Source organism: Enhydra lutris, unplaced genomic scaffold, assembly GCF_002288905.1.
Source record: "Enhydra lutris kenyoni isolate GAN:26980312 unplaced genomic scaffold, ASM228890v2 scaffoldscaffold4, whole genome shotgun sequence".
Lineage (NCBI taxonomy): Eukaryota > Metazoa > Chordata > Mammalia > Carnivora > Mustelidae > Enhydra > Enhydra lutris.
In genome coordinates, this window is record NW_019154088.1 from 58669900 (window position 1) to 58695667 (window position 25768).

Sequence of the window (25768 nt, forward strand, 5' to 3'; positions counted from 1 at the left end):
ATCTCAGGGTTCTGGGATCGAGCCCCGCATGGGGCTCTCTGCTCAGTAGGGAGCCTGCTTCCCTTCCTCTCTCTCTGCCTGCCTCTCTGCCTACTTGTGATCTCTATCTGTCAAATAAATAAATAAAATCTTAAAAAAAAAAGAAACATGAGTCTAAAAGAACATTCCTGCAAAAGATACAAGTTCTATTTTGAATAAGAAACAGGGAATAAAGTGCACATCACATAGTCTTTTTCTAACTACTGGACTATACATCTGAAACTACCAAACCATGAAAAAAGGTACTTATAACCCTGAACTTTGTGTTCCACAAAATGTTTTTCCTCACAGGATACTCAGTTCATTAAAGAAGAGACCCAAAAAAAAAAAAAAAAAAAAATCTTTTTTACAAGCAGAGGTAAAGCAGACAAAAAGAACTGACCCAGTTTCCAAAATAAACATTAAGCTTAAAAGTCTCTCCATCTGGCTGAATCTAAAACCAGAAATGAAAATCAGCATGTTCACACTCCACTTCCTACCTACACCACAACAGCAAGGACAAGAAAAAATTCAACATGTTACTTAATATTGTATCTCAGTCATCTGAAGTCTCATATTAAGATCCGTAATTTTTTTAATATTGGAAAAGGACAACAGTTCACTTTTATGATTTTTAGAAGCATTTATTTAATATTTATTTTCATTTATTTTTTTTCTTCCAAGTTTTTATTTAAATTCCAGTTAGTTAATAGTTCACTTTTTTTTTTTAAGATTTTATTTATTTATTTGACAGACAGAGATCACAAGTAGGCAGAGAAGCAGGCAGAGAGAGAGGAAGGGAAGCAGGCTCCCCAATGAGCAGAGAACCCGATGCAGGGCTTGATCCCAGGACCCTGGGATCATGACCTGAGCCGAAGGCAGAGGCTTTAACCCACTGAGCCACCCAGGTGCCCCTAATAGTTCACTTTTAAACATGCCTGGATATCCATATGGGCCAAACTCCTTCAGTGTCCCCACTGGCCTGGAATACAGACTTCTCCCTGGGCCCCACTCTTATGTCCTAAAGCAAATGTCTTTTTCTGCCTAATTTCTATTTGAAAAACACTTTTCTTTCCAAAAGCACATTTTCTGTTCTCTACAATATTTCCTGACCATGTTCTCTTTTAACTCTTCCCTGAATATATTCCATACAAGATGCATCTTACTCTCCATAAAACAAGGTATGTAATATACATGAAAAGCCCTAAAAATTGTGACATCTCTTCCTTTTCATTATTAACCCCATTCCAATAAATAGCCCAATTCTATGAATAGAGGCATAACTGCACTAACAGAATCTTAGATATATAAAATGTTGGCACTGAAAGATACCTTAAAACCCATTTGTATCAACTCCTGCATTACACAGTTGAAAAAACTAAAACCCAGAGATTCAAAGACTCTCCAAGGTCACATAATCCTTAGCCCTCAACTTATTCCATATTCTTCCGATCTCTGGGTCTCACCATTTTCTATTTATTTCCTTTCTCTAGATAGAAAGAGTTGAAAGCAATGCCTATAATCCCAGCTCGGCTTTTATCTGAACTCCACAGAGAATGCTAAATTAGATCATCAACTGGAGAATAAGATACGTGGCATTGGTCTCCCCTGCATGCTACTGAGTGACCAGTATGTAACTAAGTGCTCCCTGGTGGCTTAACCACCCACACAAAGATCTGAATTTCTCCTCATACACAAGCCACTGGCAGATGGTCCTGCTATACTTCTAAATGTGCTAAACTGTTTGCTGCTGCATTATAAACTGTATCAGTCAATTACACAAAGATCTTAGACTGTTTGAGCTATCATCAATTACATCCTATTTGAAAATTGCAGATTAGCATTACTAGGACTACCTGCCTATCTTCCAATTAAATCTCAGCAGTTTTCACATTTATAGTTTTTAGTTTTGCTTTGTTTTACTCTTAAAGACTTAATTGCATGGAATCCCACCAGGACAGATTCTGATTGCCATATATACCACATGAATCAGGCTGCCTCAACCTAGCAACCAAGCAGGCAACAATGGAAAGACCAAAAAGAAAAAAGCACTTTTAAATAAAACAAGTACCCAAAGTCTAGTCTTACAGTCCTTTGAAATATGCTATCTAAAATATGCTGTCTACATGATTACTAATGTATTTAACTGTGTATTAAAACAAAACAAAGCAAGAGAACAAAACAGAGGGAGCAAGAAATTTAGGGCTAGACACAAATTACTTACAGCAAAAAGTTATTCATGCCTTATATATTTTTTTAATTATAATGACTGATGCCAGTATATAGATTTTTATAATGGTTGGGTTAAAGTAAAATACAATTTATGTGATCGTTTAGTAATGAAGAAGAAACTAAGTAATTACTTCCTTGATAAATCTATAGAAGAGGATTCACAAAAATACATTAAGACAAAAGGATAATCATATCAGAAAAGTTCCATTCTCATATTGCTTTGTTTTATAGCCATCAAAACAAACCATCAGTGCACTAAGATGCTTTCTGAATAGAAGCAAAATTAGTCAGTCTGCTAATCTTTGGGGGAAAAAAAACTATTAGGAGCTCAATAAGATTATATAAATGAAATGGATTAGAAAACATTTCATGAAGGTATCATGAAGTATTTGCTCTGCAAATAAGTAAAGAGATTACCCACATCTTGATCCTAAAAAAAAAAAAAAAAAAAAAAAGTGTGTTATTTTCCACAACTGTTGCAATACAAAAATATCTTTTCACAAATGTCCTTTGATAGTGAAGTCCATGAACATCAGCAGGGTCATTGGGTTCATTCGTGAATGGACAAATGCTAATGAGAGAGAGCATACTATCCTGAGATAGTATAATGGCTGCTACCAAAGCCATGGAGTTCTACTCAAGACATAGAGCATGCCCAAATTGAGAACAGACAGACTGGAGATAAAGAATGCATGGTGGTAGACATATGTTGAGAAGATCCATTTCTACAATCTGAGCAGGAAGATTCTCCACCTTGGACAAATGATGGACAAAGGATTTAAGTCTAAGAAATCCCCAGGTAGCAGATAAAAGAATTATCCTGGGATCCTGCTGACATAGAAAGGTTCAAGAGGGAACATAAGGTGACTGGGACTGAAGGGAGACCACAGTCATAGGTTCTATCTGAAGATTTGTCTGACAGCAGCAAGGAGAACCTTGAAACTGTGTTTCCGAACAGAGTCCACAAGCAATTCAGCATCAGCGGTGAAAGGACCTAAAGGTCAGAGAGGAAAGGCTATTGATGAAAGAAGAGGGCTCAGAAAGGACCTAGGAACTGAAATTACAGCCATTAATGTTTCTCAATTTTGTTAGAAGGCATGAAAACTTTAGATGACTTCCTCCAGAAGAATAGGCTATCATTTTACAAGTAGTGATTATTTTTCTCCACAGAATACAGGCATTTTCCTCCACAGAATATAGGCAGTTGGTTTTTCCATCAACCATTTGATAAAACATTTTTCTCAGTTACTGGGTTATAAGATTGTAAGTGGTACTTCTCAAACACCACTCAATTCTAGATTGACTAGGATCTTAGCACAACTAAAAACATGAAGCTTTCTGTTTTCTATTTCCCTCTTCCTTTACCCTCCTTACACACATGCACACACACACACACACACACACACACACACACATGCACACGCACACACAGGCATACAGACATACATGCTAAATCTGTAGCTCCATCTATGGCTGATAACACATACTGGGTTCTAGGAACAGTAATAGTTTGCTTTGTTTGTTTTCCTTGGTGTTATTGTAGGGAGAAAAGTGACACTAAAATTACAAACAGCTGCAACAGGCACACTTGGTTGGTATTTTAGCATGTGTGTCTAATACATTTTGGAATTGCAAAACGTTACTGTAACACTTCATGGGTCTTGACAGTTTTCTATCAACTTCTTGGGTTGCTGCAAAGGAAACATGCCATTAAATTACTAAAGGACTCAGACTAAGAAGGAAATTAAAAAGACATCTCCCTGGAACACTCCTGGCAATAGAGACTGGACTTGAGGCATAAAAAGAAAACCAAAGTCAACAGGCAAAAGAAATGTCAGAAACCAGTTTATAAACAGAAAACCAATGCTCAGGTGTTAAAAGAATATAGCAGAAACTCAGAAAAGGACCAAGTTTAAGACCAGGTCTTCATCTTGAAATCAAGGTAGGAACTATATAAAGATAAAAGAAGGAGAAAGACATTTAGATATATCAATAGAATTGGCCATACATGAAGTAGAGAAAGAACGGAACCAATACGAACCAAATGAAGTTTTGAAAATTCAACTCAATCTACGTGAAAATTTTCAATGCAGGTAGATTCAGAAGGTGGAGAATAAAAAGTGGTGGGAGAAAGGGTTGTTGGTGCTTTCACTAACTATCCTCTTAGAACTTATCATCAGGGGCTTAGAAACTTAAGAGTTGGAGCAATCCAGTGATAGGAGCCACTACATTCCCAGAGGGAGACATAGGTGAACTCGGGGCTTTCACAAAGGAATCAGAGAAAAAACCTGAAGTGTGCACATTTTCCTAGCATGTATCTTCATCAGAGACCTAACTGGAGTGGATTCAAGAACAGGAAATTCTCGTTTTAACCATCAAGGCCATCTTCAGTTTCATTCATTCATACAACAGAGATTGAGTATGGCATTAAAAACTGTTCAGAAGCTGAGTATACAGAAGCAAAAAATAGGCCAAGACACTACTTTCATGGAACTTGGCAACAGCCAGACCATGAAGATTTAGAAGGGTAGGGAATCTAGATTTTATATTATGTGCAATGGAAAACATTGGAGGGCTTCAAGCAAAGAAATGGTGTGCTCGTATTTACCTTAAAAGGGCTACACATACAAAACAGATAATCATATCAAAAAATGGGCAGAAGATATGAACAGACACTTCTCCAATGAAGACATACAAATGGCTATCAGACACATGAAAAAATGTTCATCATCACTAGCCATCAGGGAGATTCAAATTAAAACCACATTGAGATACCACCTTACACCAGTTAGAACGGCCAAAGTTAGCAAGACAGGAAACAACGTGTGTTGGAGAGGATGTGGAGAAAGGGGAACCCTCTTCCACTGTTGGTGGGAATGCACGTTGGTGCAGCCACTTTGGAGAACAGTGTGGAGATTCCTCAAGAAATTAAAAATAGAGCTTCCCGGGGCACCTGGGTGGTTCAGTGGGTTAAAGCCTCTGCCTTCGGCTCAGGTCATGGTCCCAGTGTCCTGGGATCGAGCCCCACATCGGGCTCAGTGCTCTGCAGGGAGCCTGCTTCCACCTCTCTCTCTGTCTGCCTCTCTGCCTACTTGTGATCTCTGTCTGTCAAATAAATAAATAAAATCTTTGAAAAAAAAAAATAGAGCTTCCCTATGACCCTGCAATTGTACTACTGGGTATTTACCCCAAAGATACAGATGTAGTGAAAAGAAGGGCCATCTGTACCCCAATGTTTATAGCACCAATGGTCACGGTCGCCAAATTGTGGAAAGAACCAAGATGCCCTTCAACGGACGAATGGATAAGGAAGATGTGGTCCATATACACTATGGAGTATTATGCCTCCATTAGAAAGGATGAATACCCAACTTTTGTAGCAACATGGATGAGACTGGAGGAGATTATGCTGAGTGAAATAAGTCAAGCAGAGAGAGTCAATTATCATATGATTTCACTTACTTGTAGAGCATAACAAATAACACGGAGGACATAGGGAGATGGAGAGGAGAAGGGAGTTGAGGGAAAATTGGAAGGGGAGGTAAACCATGAGAGACTATGGACTCCGAAAAACAACCTGAGGGTTTTGAAGGGGGGGGGGGGGGGGGGTTGGGGGAGCCAGGTGGTGGGTATTAAGGAGGGCACGTATTGCATGGAGCACTGGGTGTGGTGCAAAAACAATGAATACTGTTAACGCTGAAAAGAAATTTAAAAAAAAAAAGGAAAAAAAAGGGGCTACTCTAGATAAACCATGACAGACTGTGGACTCTGAGAATCAAACTGAGGGTTTTTGAGGGGAGGGGGTGGAGGGTTGGGTGAGCCTGGTGGTGGGTATTAAGGAGGGCACTTATTGCATGGAGCACTGGGTATGGTGCATAAACAATGAATGCTGGAACACTGAAAATAAATAAAATAAAATAAAATTTTAAAAGGGGGCTACTCTCACTTTCTCTGACTTTTTTCACTTAGCATAATACTCTTTAGCTCCATCCATCACTTCTGAGTAGAGACTATGGGACAAGAGTAAAAACAGAAGGAACATATAGGAGATTATAGTAAATGTCCTGACCAGTGACGATGACTTGGTCTTGAGTGGTAAGCTATGAAAGTGGAGAGAAATAATCAAATGTATTCTGACAGTAAAGGCAGTAAGACTTGTTATGAAAATATGTAATAAATGAGAAAAACAGCAATGTAAAATGATTCCTAGGTTTGGGGCCTGAGAAACAAAGTGAACAGTGCTAACCTTCAACTCTATATAGATTTTATTTTCCCATTATCCTATTGTTTAAAAATCTTGAGAAAAAAAGAAAGAAAAATCTAACTATGCTAGTCTATCCACTCTACAAAATAGTTTGGCAACTTCTTTTAAAAACTAAACATACATTTATTGTGCACCTCAACAATCTGTTTCCTGGATATTTGTCCCAGAGAACAGAGAACTTACATCCAAAAAAAAAAAAAAAATTGTACACAAATGTTCATGGCAGCTTTCTTTGTAATGGCAAAAACTGGAAACAATCAAAATGGCTTTTAATAGATGAACAGCTAAACAGTGATATAGCCAAACATGAAATACTACTCAGCAATAAAAAGGAATAAACTGTTGATACACTCAACAACTTAGATGGCTTGCAAGGGGTTATACTGAAAGTCAAAAGCCGATTTGAAAAGGTCACATTTTGTATGACTCCATTTGCATAACATTTTCAAAATCAACACTAGATAGAAGAAGAGCAAAACAGTAGTTACCAAGGCTTAAGGATGCTTTGGGGGAAGGAATGGGTATGACTATAAAGGAGTAATGCGAGGAAGGAAGGTTTTTGTTGTGATGGAACAATCCCATATCTTGATTTCAGTGGTAGTTAAAGCAATCAACACATGATAAAGCAACACAAAACTACACACATATATTGTATTAGTGTCAATGTCGATCATATGCTGGATTGATTATACAGGATATAACTATTAGAAGAAACTAGGTAAAGGGCACAAAGGCCTTCTCTATACTATCTTTGCTGCCTCCAATGAATCAATAATCGCTTCCAAATATTTTTTTTAACTCTAACTAAGCTCAAGTATAAGGCAAAATGCATTATATAAATACTAAAAGCAGTATAGTAATAAATATTACATCTGACACAATGTCGTCTTCTGAATTTATAACACACCAATACATTTTACCACGTTGGCTGTGGAGACAGCAGTTTAATTAGTCATCAGGTTCTCTTTGTATGTAGGAACATACTTCCTCCTAAAAGCCTATGAAGCAGACGGCACTTGGCATTCTCAGTCTACCTCTTTACCTCTAAACAGCAAGTAGAACCCGTACGTTCTTGTTCCTGCACCTGCACGAAGGAATGCAGAGAGATGGAAGCCAAACTGCCAACACTCTCGTGCTCCAATAGCTATCAAAAGCCCTCAACTCTGAAAATGTGAAAACTGCCTTAAACTGACCCAAGATATTGACATTTCATATCTGACACTGCCGAACTCCTAACATCTTCCCCATCGGTGTCAAAATGTAAACCTCTGTAATGTGGAATCTCAGAAAGGACAGCTCAATCCACAAACCAAAGATCATGACCCAAAGGCTTAACAGGTCCTAGTAACACTAGTCATACCTCTAGTACGATGATCTTATGGTTACTCTAGAGGTCAGAACTAGGCTTGGATAAATCATCTCAGTCAACTTGAAGGGGTAAATGATGGTGAAGTTTCCCTCAAAATCTTCTTTTAAAACAGCTTCTTTGATATGTATCTCCTAACACAGGAGATCCTAAGGTTTTGATCTTCTAACATAATCCAACCTCAGTTGGAGTGGACGACACATGTTCTTTGACTCCTTTAGAGAACATTCTACTCCCTTGAACAACATCTGGACATTTAGTACTCAATTATGCCTGGTAAATAGTGGACACTTTTATCATTGCCCAATGAGCTTGTATTTACTAATCTTTTCATTCTCTCAAAGAGGCATATATTCAACCTAGAGTGTTTGTAATGAAGACCAGATTTATAAAACTTTTTCTGAGTCTTAATTGTAAAAACCAACATAAAACTGCCCTGAGATCAACACTAGTCAAGAGTTCAGTTACTAACTAAAGTGGTTTCTAAACTATGCATTTCCCATCATATCCCGTCTGCTTTTTCGGAATTTAATACACTGCCAACAAAACCTATGGGATATGCCAGATGCTGCCTTTCTAGATGGTGATTTCCCTGAGAAAGAGCTCTGCCAGATAGAATGCTGTGAACAGAATTAAATCAAAGAGTTCCCATCCTGATTTTTGTATCACTCTATCCACACTGTTTTTCATGTGTTAATATATTCTAAAAAAGTAAAATATATTATTTTGCATTTTTATTTTCTAAGGCTGAATAAAAAACTAAACCAATGCAAGTAATATGGATTAAATGCCTTTCTGAGGACAAAGTAATTTCATTTTAATCCTGTTAGAGAATGGAGTCTGGAAAACTGCCACAACAATAATTTTCTAATTTTAAAAAGAAAAAACAAGATACTTACAGCCAACCATCATCATGGCCACTGAAAACATCTTCTCCACATCTGTGGTAGGAGCTATGTTTCCAAATCCTATAGTTGTAAGGCTTGTCATGGTAAAGTAGAGCGAGGACACGTACAGAGAATCCTTGCTGGGTCCTCCTTCCCATATCCCTGCACTGGTGTTATATCGATAAGGAGTCCCAATGCTCAAGGCCAGCTGGTAGAGCCAACTGTCTATTTGGATGGTGTTCGTCACTTCATCAATGACCTCATAGTCCCCAATGCTATACCATATGCAGGCCAGCCAGTGGGCAACCAGTCCAAACACACATACCAGGAGCACGAGGACTGCTGCTCCATACTCCAGGTAATGGTCCAATTTCCTAGCCACACGGCCCAGTCGCAAGAGCCGCACCACTTTCAAAGAACTGAAGAGACTGCTGATTCCCTAAAGAAAAGAAAAGAAATGACATGACCCTTTCAGAAAAGAAAAGGCTGGGAAAAAATTCAATGGTTTACCTTTATGAACCTGATTGCCCATCTATATGCTAAGAACATACATATAATACAGCTCTGATTTTAAGTCAACAAAAATGCTGAAATGGTAAAGAAACTTTTTTTAAAAAGCAGATTTTTTCCCACCAAGAAATAAGATATTTCTGAATTATTAAATAAGACAACTTTTCATTAGCTAAGGGAGATCCAATCTGTCTTCATAAGTGAAGTATAAATAGCACAGAGGAAAAACCAAAGGAGAAAATTACTCAAATGCAATATATACAGAGTATAGAAATAGGATGATGAAACCAGGCCTTTTATTATGTCTGCCTATAAAACTTATCCTCTACTTGAAAACATTTATTTTTATTTCTCACTTTATAATAACCATGAGCACCAAACTTCTGAGAAAGGAATCCCAATCTTACTGGCAAGCAAACAGGAAATGTTTCTGGGCATGTGGGGAGAATGAGCAGGGGCCATTGTTGTTTCCACTACCTCTTACCATGACTCACGGTCATGCTAAGCACTAAATTTGTAGAGTTCTGAAAAAATTAAGAGGTGAACATAAAATGGGTACATAATCTACAAAATCCTATCATCCCCTAACAATAGTCACAGAAAAGAATACTATAAGGGAACAGCAGTAAGGTAATTCATATTTTGCTGAGAAGCTTAAATCCAATACAACATTATCCAAATGGAATACAGCCTACACTTTCTTCAAACACTGGAAGTCCCATAGTAATTTTTTTGGGGGGGAAGCATATAATAAGCCATGTGGGGAAAGAGAATAAATTCATTCTTGATGCAGGGAGGGGAGACAGAGCTGTGATCAGGAAGCCTCTCATTGGACCATCACTTCCAAACCTCATGAGGTCTATGACTCCGTTATTGCCAATTCTTTCTCCCAAGGGGGAGACAAGGAGTCTAGCATAACTCACTCTGAGCTTCCTTACTACCAACACAGAGGAATTGGTTGGTTTAATGGGACAGATGTGACATTAGTAAGACTCTAATTTTGGCATCAAAAGGTTTTTGATAGTTAAGATGAAACAGTTAAGAATTCATTTGGTTGGGACGCCAGGGTGGGTCAGTTGGTTAAGCGTCTGCCTTTAGCTCAGGTCATGATCCCAGGGTCCTGGGATCGAGTCCCACTTCAGGCTCACTGCTTAGCAAGGGAACTGCTCCTCCCTCTGCCTACTGCTCCCCCTGCTTGTGTTCTCTCTCTCTGACAAATAAATAAAATCTTTTAAAAAAATGCATTTGGTTATATTATACTCCATATGGTAGCATATGACTGAGATATTTCAAAATAAATATTTGAAAGAGAGAGAACAAAGAGAAGTAGAAACAAGAGAACTTGTGGAAATGAAAGTAGCAGGAACATTTTGACAGTTTTCTGTCTCAGGCTCAATACCTTAGGTCTGGCTCTATTTCGGTTCCTACCCTCAAATGCTGTGGCATCAATGCAGCCTTAAAATAAATTCTCATTTTGCTTGAACACTTGAGGGGAGAAAACAGATACTGAACTTTAAGCGGTTAAAAAAAAGTAGAATTATGAAAAAAAAAAAAAGAATTATGAAAATTCAGAAGACGAAATGGCAGAATTCAGTGACACGAGATCTTGAAAGGTAAGAAGATTCAAGACAACTTGGAAGCTTTCAGAAATGGAACCTTGTCATCACGAACAACAAAGACAAAAATAAGCATTTATTAAGCACTTCTATCGGCCAACCTCTGAGTTAGGCCCTCGGGGCACTAAAATAAATATGCCTCATTTCTGCTCTAAAGAAACCCGTAGTCCAAATGCATGACAAACTCAAACAGAACTAAATTAAAAAATAAACCTGGTGCTGTTGTGGATGTTGTTGTCTAGTTAGCTTGAAATTTCAAAGGGACTGTGATACTTCTCATAAAGTACTGCACAGAAGGGGCCCCTGGGTGCTTCAGTTAGTTCAGTGTCTGATTCTTGATTTCAGGTCATGATCTCAGGGCCATGAGATCAAGCCCCATGTTGCGCCCTACACTGAGCTCCATGCTCTGTGTGAGGCCTGCTGAAGAGTCGCTGTCTCCCTCTCCCTCTGCCCCTCCCTGCCTCTCCTTCTCTTTCTCTCTTAACATATACACACAGACACACACACACATACACACACACACACACACACACAAAACTGCAGAGTCATTTCTACCTGATTTTTTTTCCTCTAAAAACAAAGAGAAGAAAAAAACAGAGGAAATCTTTATTCTCATTCAAACTAAAAAACAGTCACCACTCTCAACCAGAATGCAGAGAATCAGGACCTACTAGAACTAGGTCCAAATGCTGGGAGGACATCCTCCCCTGATCTCTGACACAGGCCGAGCTCTTCAAAAGGAGCTGGTCTACCCGGAAAGTTACCTGCTCAGAACCCCACTTAATCAAAAAGCACCATTCTTATGGCCATGTCCAACACTACTTCAACATTACAAAATATTTTGTAAGCACTATAAACTCTGCCACAGGTTCTGTGAACTACTCCCTCCTGGGTTTTACCAACTCTCCAACTAACATCTCTTTCAAAATCATTTTCTAGGGCTACCCCTCTCCATGCTTCTGTGATGTGTTAGGGTTCTCATCATGATTATCCTCAGCCCATATGCCTGATTCAACTGACTTCTATACATGGAATTCACCATTCTACTTCATAGCACAAAACCATCTCCTGACTTACTGATACAGAAGCCAAACACCCCCTACATATCTCTGTTTAAATATCTCACAGGTGTTCAAAAGGTAACTGGTCCCAAAGGGAATCCCTTGCTCCTAATGAATGAGTTCTCCATCCCCTACTCTTGTGAGTGACATTGTTACCTGCCCCAACCCCCAGACGTAGGGCTGAGCCTCCTGCCACATCCAGCTGACTATTGTGTTATCAAAGGATGTAAGTAAGGGCTCAAAATACATCTACTTAATAAATCTCTCAAAAATTTCCCTTCTTTCCTATTCCCAAGGCCTTGTTCTGATCATGACTTCATGTTTTTACTTACTTGTGTAGCAGGAAAAGCCTCTCCATCAGCCACCTTAGCTCTGTTCCTACTTCTTTAATTCACAGATCACACTATACAGGCTACGAGTCTGATGTATATTTAAATCATATCTATTTATTATTGTGGTTCTCCAATTTTTACTGTTACCTCATACCTATAGGGTTAAGTATTAACTCCTCACTATGACATGCAAAGCCCTTCAGAATCTATTGTCTGCCCATCTGGTCAGCATCTCTCCCACCAATTCCTCCACCTGCCTTCTATGTTCCAACCACACTCAGCTACGCGTAGTTCCCAGAGGCCCAGCTGTTTCACGTCATGTTACTAGTTGCTCCTTCTTCTTTAAGGGTTTGTCCCTCCCACTCTCTTGGTGGCTAGCATCTTAATTACAGTATATGACAAACACTGTCTCCTCTGTGTGCATTTCCCCGACATCTCCACCATCTCCCACCATCTTCATTGACATACCTTTATCTCCCCCACCGTGAGAGTTAAGAGTTCTTCCTTTATGTTATCATATACTCTTTGCACATTTCTATCACAACAAGTACCACAAAACACCTTATTACAAATCTAGCTTGCATGCATGACATTTTAGGAAACTCTAGACCCCTTGAAGAATATATCTAGTGTCAATTACAAAGCTCTGTCGATGGTAATATGCTCAGCAGTCAATACATTCAATGAATGTATGAAAAGACTTACACAGCGCAAGCAAATGTGGATGGAGTAAATTTAGGGAGGGAAAATTAATAATAGACACGATGTGATTTAATAGTAAATTACAGGCAACAAAACAGGCAATGTAACTTTGAGTTACATTAATAAAGACATGGCAAAGAGTAGGAAAAAGAAATTCTCCTTATCTCTAATGACCACCACAAGTGTAGGAGATACATAATATATATTCAACAGAGGACTGCCCAAAAAGAAGAACTCAGAAGAATACTGTATTGGGAAATATAGAAGGAAATGGAAAAAAGGAGACTGGGCATTTTAATTGTGTTCAAATACACAGGGCCCTGATGAGGGTTAAGCTCATTCTGCATAATCCTCAGGAAGTAACCTGAATCATAGTTGGAGCTACAGGGATAGAAGGACACAATAAAGATTTTATCAAGCCTGTACCACACACTTCCACACAATAAACCAACCAGAAAGCAAGATCAATCATTGCTACTTAGAAAAGACAATCACAATAATATTGAACACTTACTACAGCCCAGCTATGGTTCTGTCTTATATGCATTAACTAATTTAATCTCCAACACAATCTGACGTGGTAGGTATCATTATTAAAACTTAGCCTAGGGGAACCTGGGTGGTTCAGTCAGTTAAGCAGCTTACTTTTGGTTTTGGCTCAGGTCATGATCTCGGGGTCATGAGATTGAGCCCCCAGGTCGGGCTCCAGGCTCAGCGGGGAGTCTATTCAGGATTCTCTCTCTCCCTCTGCCCCCCACCACCCAACTTGTATGTTTGCATGTACCCTCTCTAAATAAATAAATAAATCTTTAAAAAAAATTTTTTTTAAGATTTTCATTTATTTATTTATTTGACAGACAGATCACAAGTAGGCAGAGAGGCAGGCAGAGAGAGAGAGGAGGAAGCAGGGACCCTGCTGAGCAGAGAGCCCGATGCAGGGCTCGATCCCAGAACCCTGAGACCATGACCTGAGCCAAAGGCAGAGGCTTTAACCCACTGAGCCACCCAGGTGCCCCTCTTTTAAAATTTTTAATTAAAAAAAAAAAAAACCATAGCCCAGAAAGGTTAAGTAATTTGACTAAATTCACACGGCTATTAAGAGAACCTGAGATTCAAATACAGGCAGTCTGGCTCCAGACTCCCTGCTTCTAAGCACTTCACTATCTGACTTCAGTCTGAAACTCTGTATTATACCTAGAGCACAATGTGTAATTTAAGTACATTAGTACCTGCAATACTAGCTTATATGTGGCCATTCTCTACATGACTGAATAAAAGAAATGAAACACCTTGCCACCATCTTCTCCCCACCCAGGCACAGCTGTGGCCCACTGCAGGGGTATGTGGAGGGCCTAGAACTCTATAGAGTCTGCAACTCTCTAAAATGGACAAACTCACTGCATCCCCACAACAGCAGGATTCCTATATCCATTGTTCATACAAGGACACCAAAGCTCAGACGTAGTAAATGACTTGTCCAAAGTCAGAGAGCTAGGAATGAATGGAAGCATCACTCAGACCTTGTCCCTCAGATTCTTAGTGCATTTCACATAACCACCAATGGCTGTGCAGTCTTCCTGTCCTTAACCCCAATAATCCATGCCATATTCATCTTTCTAATACACAGTACCCTCCAGGGACTCATCACAGATATCATATTAACCACAGTATCCAATGTAGGCCTTCAAGGTTCCCAGGCCCACCTCCATCTGCACTGCCAAGATGTTTCCCACCATGCCTCCACATAGCAATAGTGCTCAGGTCAAACCAAACTCCTGTTTGCTCCCAAAGACAACCCCAGAATTTCACCTTTGAATCCGTCCAGAGTGTTCCCTTCAACTACTTATAAAATCAGAAACTATTAATCAAAGTGAATAATATGCAAATAGGCAAGTCTGCTTTATTTGGAAAGTTGTTTTAACTTTCTCTTTCTCCACTGTTTTGTATCAAAGGGAATTTAACACAATCATTATAACCAAAACTCAAAGTGAAATGACTTGCTTTTACAATGTGATAGAATAATAACTACTTTTCAACAAAGCAGGAAGGGATATCCAATGGGAAAAAAAAGACCCAAAGAAACTGATGAAATACTTAAAACTTGAAATAACGTAAATGTCCTTCTCCAGTGTAAGCGGTAAATACATAACCACACATTCACTCAATGGAATGTTACCCAAAAATAAATAAGAACAGACTATCTACATACAACAACAAGAATGAATCTAAAAAGAATCATGTTGAGCAAAACAGACCAGATACAAAAGATTATATACTATATGATTTCCTGTATAAAAAGTATAAAAATAGGTAGAACTCTTCTATGGAATTAGAAGTCAAGATAGCGGATCCCTTAATTAGGGGAGTAGTAGTGACTATGAGGGGCATGAGGAGGATCGTGGGGTTCTGGAAACATTGTTTTTTTTTTTTTTTTAAGATTTTATTTATTTATTTGACAGAGAGAGATCACAAGTAGGTGGAGAGGCAGGCAGAGAGAAAGGGGAGGAAGCAGGCTCCCTGCGGAGCAGAGAGCCTGAAGCGGAGCTCGATCCCAGGACTCTGGGATCATGACCTGAGCCGAAGGCAGAGGCTTTAACCCACTGAGCCACCCAGGCACCCCAACATTCTGTTTCTTAATAGGACTAGTGATCACTAGGTGTGCTCACTTTGTGAAAACTCTTTGAGTGCCACACTTAAAATTGTCATTTTAAGTACGTTATGTTCTAGAAAATCCAGCAGTCACTGCTGTGTTGTTTACATGTCATCACAGTACGTTATTCAGATTAAGGATTTCTTCTGCATCACAAGATTTTTTTGAGGAGGGGGAGTCATATTCAATATTGTATTCAAATTAGAGGCTTTCCTTATTTGTGACTCACTCTCACCTTTAGATTGGGTCACAACTATATTTAATTCCTTGTTTAAATTTGAATTTCACGCATGGAATAATACTGGACACTTCCAAAGGCCAATCCTCAAAAAGCGCCCTCCTTCTGCACTACCACCTTTTTGATAACAACATCTTGATCCTGTACTTTCTACCAGTTCTATCTGCTCACTCATTGTCTGCTTCATTTCACTGCACACTTTCCAGTACTCCTGTGCCCTCCTCTGAAGCCCACCAGTTTTCTGCCTCCATCCCCACCTCTGAGCTCTTAGCATACAAATCCCTGGAGTCCCACAGGTGGAAGAGAATATCAAACACATGAAATGTAAGAGAGAACACAGCAAGGCTAATGGAGAACCTTCAGTCGTCAGCCTTCTACCTTTCCAGCTAATTTCCTTACTTGACAAGCCCCTCAGGCCACAGGAGCACAACAAACAATATCCAGAAGACATCTCTGAGTTCTCAGCTCCTGCTATTTTTAATGGATTCCCACATTAAAGAGATGTGGGATGCTGTTAGCATAAAAACAATGTATTTCAAAGATAAAGCCATTTAAAACACAAATCGGTGCTCTCATTGCATCATCACTAATGACAGTAGGCAAGTGGCTAAGCTAATATTTTCTCCTACTTTCTTCCCTTCTTGCTTTATAAAGAGAAAAGGGATGATCCAAGTACTTTCTTATCCAAGGATACATGACAAATAAGTGGGAGTGACAGCAGAAACACGGCTTTGTTACACCCAGTGCACAGTGTTTCACCTACATCTTGCATTCCCACACATAGGATATTGTGGTAGATTGTTTGCAAGGAGAAAAAAGGAAGACTGTGGTTATTTTCCTTCCTGTATCCACATCCTTTGGCAATGTGACTTTGCAACTCCTACCTTTAAGAGATGAGATCTATTTCCCCAACCCTTGAGTCTGAGCTGGCCTTAGGACTTGCTTTGGCCAGCAGCACGTGGCATAAGTGACACTGTGCCAGTTCTAAGCCTAGACCTCAAGAAGGATAGCACCTCTACTCACAGTCTTGGAAGCCAGACTACTGGCTATGTGAAGAAGACCTATAAGGCTTTCGAATAATGAGAAACCAAAGCAGCAGCCCTCTGAGTCATCCATTTGAGCCATCCCAGATCTGTCAGCTACCAAGCAACTCGGCAATCTACCACAAATGCATGGGTAAAACATAGTTGAGATAAGTTAAACTTAACCCAAGTTAGCAGAACCACTTAATGGAGTCAAAGACTTGTGAGTTTTAAAGAAATGGTGGTTGTTACTACCACAAAGTTCTGGAGTAGTTTGTGATGCAGGGAGAAAAGCTAACTGATACAAATGTGGGGAAAACACGTGTGTTTTACGTACATAGAATTTCAGACTTGGTATGACTTAACACTGGGGACAACATATATACCTACTAGATATAAAGGTCCCATTTTAACAAGATTATCCAATATAGGTAAGATATGGATATGTAAAATAAAGTTTAATATACAAATGCTAGATTATTATTTATCTTTTATATTGGGAAATGTGTTACTATTTTGCTTTGAACAGATTCGTGCCAATGACGATTCCATGAAAATAGAGAATTCAAAGTTATTACTTCACATATTTCCTAAACATTTTTCAAATCCAACCTCACCTAAAATTTTCCCATCCTCTAAGTAACTTTAATACCCATGTAGATGAGACTTCCAATACCTTGGCTTCACAGTTTCTTTACCAATTCCTCTCCAATAATCTTTCCACTTTTCCTCGGATACCCAATCACATGGTCATAATCTGAAATTTGTCATATCCTAAACATTTTTCCAGCTCTGAAGTCTTGAACTCAACCACCCAGTTATCTGACCATTTCCTCTTCTCTGATGAGCTAACTGGTCCAATTACAACGCAATCGTAGTTCAACCTTATTGAAACTCCAGTCCACCAACAGACCTACTTTATATCAGTCTGTCAACTCTCTCCATTCTCCACTCTCTTCTTTATGCAGCCACATAATGGCAATAACACTATACACCCTTACACCCTGAATTCCTTAACATTTCTGTCTCTTCATTATAACTTCTATCAAAATCCAAATCCTAGCTCAATTATCAGCTCTCTTCATGCCTGTGTTAACTGTCAAGAAAGTCATAATCTTGAACATAGAACAGGGCAGATTGGTTCCACTATAAACTCATTATCATTAATCTCAAACCATCTCACAACTACCTAATAGTTTTACTGCTTTTCTTATGAATTAATGCCCTCACTATTTTTCCAACTTTCTCTACTCTGCTCAAAATCCTGACCATTCCCCTCTTCAACTACATTCTTCCCATAGACATTTAAACATCTCATGTGTCTCTCACTGAAAGATGATAGATAGATAGATAGATAGATAGAGTTTGCAAGAAACTGCACCCTCCCATTGCAGACCATGTCCCTGGTCCTCCTTTAATATCTGAGCAAATGTCAGCATTAGCCATTTGATTAAGCAAACCAGAAACTGAGAAGTATTCTTGCCTGACATCTGACATCTGGGGTCTGACATCTCTGACCCCAATGTATCTTAAAATCCTATTCATTTTAGCTCCTAAATATCTCTCAGATTTATCCATTTCTCCCCATCTCCACTGTCACCACCTAAGACCATGCTACTAGTATCTGTCTCCTGGATCCACAGATGTTTCTTAATAAGTTTCAAGACATTTATTTGACCCCAATCAATGTGCTCTAAACACTATATGAGTTATCTTTCAAAATCACCCCCAGTTTAAAATTACATGATGGCCTCCCATTGTTCTAAAATCTGTTTTGGTTTACACAGACCTGCATGGTGTGGCCCCTGTCTACCACTCTAACCTCATCCTTCAACACTCTCAAGCTCACTCTTCATCAACCTTCAGCTTTTGGAAATGCCTTGCTCCCTCAAACATAGGGTTTATGCACCTGCTAAACTTTCATGCCCTCTGTCCTTAGCTTAGCTACATCTATTCATACTTCAGATCTCAGTTCAATCATTGCTTCTTCAGGGAAATTTTCCTGTCCGGGCTACATCAGGTCATTTCATTATATAATCTCAAAGGACCACGTACATTCTCTTCATGACATTTGCTGTTTGTGACTGTATATGTTTTGTTCATCCTCTTATTCCTCACATGTAGTTTAACACTCTCTTGCATGTAGTGCCAAATATTTACTGAATGAATACATTATTTAAAGAATGAACTAACCACTAATAAATCTTTCATAATTTCTGACTCCTCCACCATTGATATTATAATTAATAATTAATAGCTATTCCATCTTCATGGATAGCACCATATAAGGCAACTCGGTAAAAACCAACAAAACAATAAGTTTCATTTGATAAGCGCTGGGTTCTTACTCTAGAGAGATTATGTACATGAAGGACTACATAGTGCATTTCCATTTTCTTTTGCAGAACACAATTTAAAAACAAAGAAAATTACAAAGTACATTTGTTATCTGCACCTCTAACCCAGATAACCAATTCCATTGTCTCCTTCTTATTAAAAACTCACATCTCCAACTCCTTCTACCAAGACATCCATGGGGAAATAATCCTAATTACTCCATGCATTAGTTAGTATGCTTTAGAGAAGGATCTCAACTTTGATAATTTGTACATACCATCTGTTTTAGCCAATTTATATGTGGGAGGCCGCAATAAAGCTTGAGACGAGGACCAAACCAGGCCCTGACTTGTGCCTCCTTTAAAGTCCGAATAACCTAACGAAAGGTTTAGGATGGGAAAAGTTGAGTAGCACTGAGAAAGGGTCTGTGCTATGTGTTGTGCACTCACCTACATGACTTCCCACATGCTTGCTAAACAAATGAGAACAATTCGGTTGGGGTCAAAAGTTCGTTGCTGGTCCTTGCTGCCCTAATACTGCTCATAAATTACTTTCAGGTTTGCTGTATCAATACGGAACAATTGTACTAGCATCAGCCATTTGGCGTCACAAGGTCTGCTTATAGTTAAATGTGAAACTTATTATGGGAACTCGTGGTTGTTTAACTAGGCACAGGTGTATTGCTTCTCCTATCATTATATATATGGCCTTAATGCTTTGAATAAACTTAGCACTGTTGGACATCCTCCTCAGTGTTCCTCCTGCCCCCATCTCTTTGTCTCTTAAGTTCTTTTCACCATCCTCTTACCCTCACGTTCCTGGTCGATTTGTCGCGCCGGCCGCGACATTTATATTCTTATCAGAACACTGGGATAGATAGATGATAGATAGATGAATAGATGAAGAGCAGATCTCTATCTTCAGCAACATCCATAATGTACTTTTTTTTTTTTTTAGATTTTATTTATTTATTTGTCAGAGAGAGAGAGGGAGAGAGAGCAAGCACAGGCAGACAGAATGGCAGGCAGAGGCAGAGGGAGAAGCAGGCTCCCTGATGAGCAAGGAGCCTGATGTGGGACTCGATCCCAGGACGCTGGGATCATGACCTGAGCCAAAGGCAGCTGCTTAACCAACTAAGCCACCCAGGCATCCCTATAATGTACTTTTTAAGTGCCTCTTATTTTGGGAAAGATTTTCCCTTTACTATCCATTGGGTCCACAGTAAATACAAAGCATGACCAAAATACATACCCTAAAAAGAAGTATATTGCCCAAAGCTTCAAATTTTTTTCAAACATTATGATATATGTACAAGCAAACTAAATTGGGGGATGCTTTAAATCTTCAGTAACTTGTTGTTTTTACAATAATCCAAATGCCTTAATGCAACCTGCCTTACCTCTACACTCTCACCTTGTGCATCTCTGTCTTCTTCCTCTACACTCCAGTCATAGAAAACTTTATTCTATTCTTCAAAAATGTAATATTCTCTCATTTGTGGGGTTTTTTTTTTTAAGATTTTATTTATTTGTCAGAGAGAGAGAGAGAGAGAGATCACAAGTAGGCCAAGAGGCAGGCAGAAGCAGAGGGAGAAGCAGGTTCCCTGCCGAGCAAGGAGCCCGATGTGGGACTCGATCCCAGGATGCTGGGATCATGACCTGAGCCGAAGGCAGCCACTTAACCAACTGAGCCACCCAGGCGTCGCTCTCATTTGTGGGTTTTTAAACATGATATTTAAAACACTCTCCTGAACCTACCAATCACCACTTCTGCCTGGCTAACTGCTACTTATCTTTCAGGTCTGTCCCCTCTTCAGAGACTTCCTTAACTATCCCGTCCTCAAATAGATTAAGACCCTTGTTTTACAGTATAAATGCTTGATCCAAGAAGTGCTGAGAGAATCATGGAGAGTGAGAGTTGAAGCAGAGAAAGGCTGAAGTAGCCATGATGGACCATGTGCTGGTGAAAATTAAGAAGATTCAGGAATGAGAGCCACAAGACAAGCAAAGGAGAAGAGAAGGTAAGAATTCCCTCAGTAAAGAAAAGATAGGAAGGATATCAACAGGACTAAGTGAATCATACTAACAGTGGAACACTGAGATCTACAAATTCTGGAAAAATAGAAGAGCGGAGTGAACAGTCATGGCCTCCAAATTATTTTCTTTTTTTTTTTTTTTTAAGATTTTTATTTATTTATTTGACAGAGAGAGATCACAAGTAGACGGAGAGGCAGGCAGAGAGAGAGAGAGAGGGAAGCAGGCTCCCTGCTGAGCAGAGAGCCCGATGCGGGACTTGATCCCAGGACCCTGAGATCATGACCTGAGCCAAAGGCAGCGGCTTAACCCACTGAGCCACCCAGGCGCCCCTCCAAATTATTTTCTAAAAGTGGCCCTTTTCCAGCAACCAGAATGATAATATACAACAATATGGTGTTAAGGCTATAATAAAAAGTTAAAGCAATCTCAAAGCAAGGCTGTGAGACACGCAAAGAAGGTAGTCAAAGGGTAGCTCCCCTTTGGTAAGCTTTTCCCTCCCTACCTAACTCTTTCGCTAAGCACTCACTTCCAGGCTTGGGTGTGTATTGGGCCAAGGTTTCTACAGCTCTCATGGTCCAAGACCATCCATTAGTTCCTAAGGTCCCTTTTCTTTTCCAAAATTCTGAAAAATGTCTATCTTTATATTATATCTCCCATCATTTCAGGTTACTTGAGTGTCTTTTCTTTGCAACAAGAACAACAAAATCTTAACCTAACAGCTACATTTAGCCCAGTACATGCTTTCTTACATGGCTCAACTCCTGATCATCCTAGTCATCACCTATCTCTTATTGCCCTGTATTATTTCTATGTAGAGAACATCTGAAATTTTATATATACGTGTGAAATTTTCCATATGTTTACTGTTTTTCCCCACCAGAATAAAAACTGACAAAGACAGCCTTAACACAGCCTGATTAAACTTTAGACAGGCTTTTTCCTTGACTCGAGGCCCCTGACCTCCCTTTTCTTAGAACATTTACTTTAGAAAGCTTCCAATTATAAATTCTCTCTCTGCCCCTTTGAGATATAAATCTTCTCCCAGACTCTTGTCAGTTGTATAAGCCAGGAATGTCTTTCTGAAGGACTTGGGAGCCATCCCTTTGAAACTTATCAAGAACAATAGCACCCCTATCTCTCAGTGTCTGTGGGAGATTAGGAGCCTAACTTTGATGACACCAATTAGCAAACACAGGTGGTTTAACCACATTGACTAACTTCTTCGCCTTCTGTTTCAGCAAAGTTCAATCTCCCTCCTCTACTGCAATAGTCTTGAACAAAACCTTTCTCCCCATTCTTAACAAGTGTTCAGTGCGATTTCTCTTTGACAGTTCCAAGAAGGTAGGGAGGATTTGTGTGCTTCTTCACTGCTAAGATTCCCAGTATTTATAATAAAGAAGTAGCTCAATATATACCTGATGAATGAATGAATGAATGAAGTCACATAGGCTTTTTTTTTTTTTGCATTTAAAGGATGACTTTGAGAGAAAAATAAATCCCTCTTGAGCTATTCCTTTATATTTCTGAATGTACTACATCTCAAAATTCAATCTATGTACATGGCTTATTAATGACACTAAAGAAAAGAAATTATCAGCCCTGGTGACATAGCTTTATTGCATGTACCGACAGGCTTCTGCACACGGAAATTTTATTCCTTAAATATGAATACTTTCTTTGCCAAGAAAGGTAAAACTGTTAAATATATGTGCTACTATTAAATGTTTGTTAGATTTTAATCTTGAATACAAGCAATTCAAGTGGTTGTAAAATTCTAGCATAGTTGAGTTAAAAATTCTGCTAGCCTAATGATTTATAATCATCACAAAATAACAGTTGCACAACCTCCTATCATCTAGGCCTCTTCACTTACTGCAGCCAAAACACTTACAACATCTGCAAAAGTTCAAACAAAAACTTTTGAGTTTGGCCATTCATAATGCAGTATGAGCTTATGTATAAATGTGAATGTAACTGAAGGTAGCGGATTTTGACTGACACAACGACATAAGCACAAACAAATCGCAGTGAAAACCGGCATCTTCTGGAAAATTGCACACCAGACATTTGATTATAAAGTCCATATTTGTATCTGCAATGCTGACCAAGTAAACATTCAGACTCAAGACTGCCATAAACTGAACTCAGACTCAGAAGGATACAGGGCAAAAATCACTGGTTACCAGTAAGGCAGCAGAAGGCATCCTCTTCTGCAAGACTTGACCTCATAGCTATCTATGTAGCAGTCCACAGAGCTATGTTAGTTGTGCCCTTCTCCCAAGCGGGCAGTGCAAAAGTAAGCAAATGAGACTCAATTGGCAAGTACTAGGACCATCCTGACTTAAAGACTAGAGAACTGACACTGTACAACCTCACACTCAGCCTGAACACTCAGAACTGAAACCATACCTTACTGTTTATGTTAACATGATTTTGTGCTAGTCCTGTCTTCCTTAGCATGACTTAATTTTTCCAAGACTCTCCTGCCCAGGCAAATGGTTTGATTTTTCATCATAGGAACTTCCCAAAGACCCAGTAACTCTTCAGCAGGAAGCATAAACAGTTTATGCCCTAATATTCTTTGAATTTTTTGCCTCCAAATCCTCACCTTGCTGTTTCTACCAATCCTGAACTACTATATCATGATCCTTGAAATTTACCCAATCCTAACTTTTCACTTGGAGAAGAAATAAAGGATGCTAAATAGGGTGTCCATCCATATACTTTCCTCTGAGTCTATGGGTGAAAGTCAAGTGTGGGTAAACCACCAATCTAATCCTCAGTAAAAATATAAGCAGTTTTTTATTGTTCTTAGAATCACTAACATTGTTGAGGTGCTTTCTCAAGCAGAAAAGAACTGGGAGGTATAAAGGACTTAAAACTGTAGCTAGGGGCGCCTGGGTGGCTCAGTGGGTTAAGCTGCTGCCTTCGGCTCAGGTCGTGATCTCAGGGTCCTGGGATCGAGTCCCGCATCGGGCTCTCTGCTCAGCGGGGAGCCTGCTTCCTCCTCTCTCTCTGCCTGCCTCTCTGCCTGCTTGTGATCTCTCTCTGTCAAATAAATAAATAAAATCTTTAAAAAAAAAAAAAACTGTAGCTGAAGTTTTTGAAAGCAGGCACTAAAAAACCTATGTCTGACTAGAAGGTAGAATCACCCCCAAGACAATACATGAAGATTTCATCACAGTTAAAGTCTCATGCTCTTCAGAGCAAGGAAAGTTATCAGGATAAAGAGGGGCATTGAATAATGATAAAATGGTCAAATCTCCAAAAGGTAATAGCCTTAATGTATATGCACCTAACAAGAACATCAGAATATGTGAAGAAAAAGCAAGCAGAACTACTAGAAGAAATAGATAAATCTACTGTTATAGTTGAAGACTTCCATGCCTCTCTATCAGAAATAGTCACATCTAGCAGACAGAAAATCAGTAAGAACACAGTAGAACTCAACAGCACCATGAATCAACCAGACATAATTGACATTGATCAACTATTTTATATGAAAACAGCAAAGAAAACACATTCTTCTCAAGCTCACATAAAACATTACTAAAAACACATTCTGGCCCAACACACACCTTAACAAATTTAAAAGAACAGAGGTCATAGAGTGTTTGCTTTTAGATCACAATGGAATTAAGCTAGAAATCAACAACAGAGAGAAAATCTCAAAATACTTGGAGACTAAACAACATACTTCTAAACAAAAATGGGTCAAATAAGAAACCTCAAGAAAATTTTTTTAAGTTTTTGAACTAAATAAAAATGAAAATACAATGTATCAAAATTTGTGGGATGAAGTGAAAGTAGTGCTTAGAGGGAAATTTATAGCTTTGAACGCAAATATTAGGAAAGAAGAAAGATCAAAAATCAATAATGTGAACTTCCACCTTAGCAAACTGAAAAAAAAGAAGAGAAAATTAAGTACAAAGCAAGAAGAAAAGACATAATGAAAATTAGAAAAAAAAAAAATCAATGAAATTGAAAATAAGAAATCATAGAGGAAAGTCAACAAAACCAAAAGCCTATTCTTTAGAAAGACAGATAAAATTAAGATTCTAGCCACACTTAATAAGAAAAAAAATAGAGAAGACACAAATTACTAATAAGAGAAATAAAAGAGAGAACATCACTACGTAGACATTAAGAGAATAGTAACAATAATAGTAATAGAGGGGAACCTGGGTGGCTCAGTCAGTTAAGTAGCCGGCTCTCAGTTTTGGCTCAGGTCATGATCTCAGGTCCTGGGACAGAGCCCCACATTGGACTCTGGGCTCCATGCTCATCAGGGAGTCTTGAGGATTTCTTTCCCTCTCCCTCTATCTTCCTCCTCCTCTCTCTCTTTTTCTTCCTCTCTCTTTCTCTCTCATAAATAAATAAATTTTTAAAAAATAGTAATAAAATGCTATGAATAATTCTAGAAGATATGGACCAATTCCTTGAAAGATGTAACCTGCCCAAACTCACACAAGAAAAAATAGGCTATTTGAAAAGAAC

At 38.9% G+C, this 25768-nt stretch overlaps 1 protein-coding gene across 1 annotated transcript in view; it reads right to left on the reverse strand.

Moving 5' to 3' along the window:
• Positions 1–25768, reverse strand: part of LOC111139282 (potassium voltage-gated channel subfamily H member 5) — a 270461-nt gene that overhangs the window by 169132 nt on the left and 75561 nt on the right. The window contains exon 7 of the mRNA XM_022491521.1: positions 8780–9206. Coding sequence (XP_022347229.1) covers positions 8780–9206 — 427 coding nt within the window. The remainder of the gene's footprint in view (positions 1–8779; positions 9207–25768) is intronic.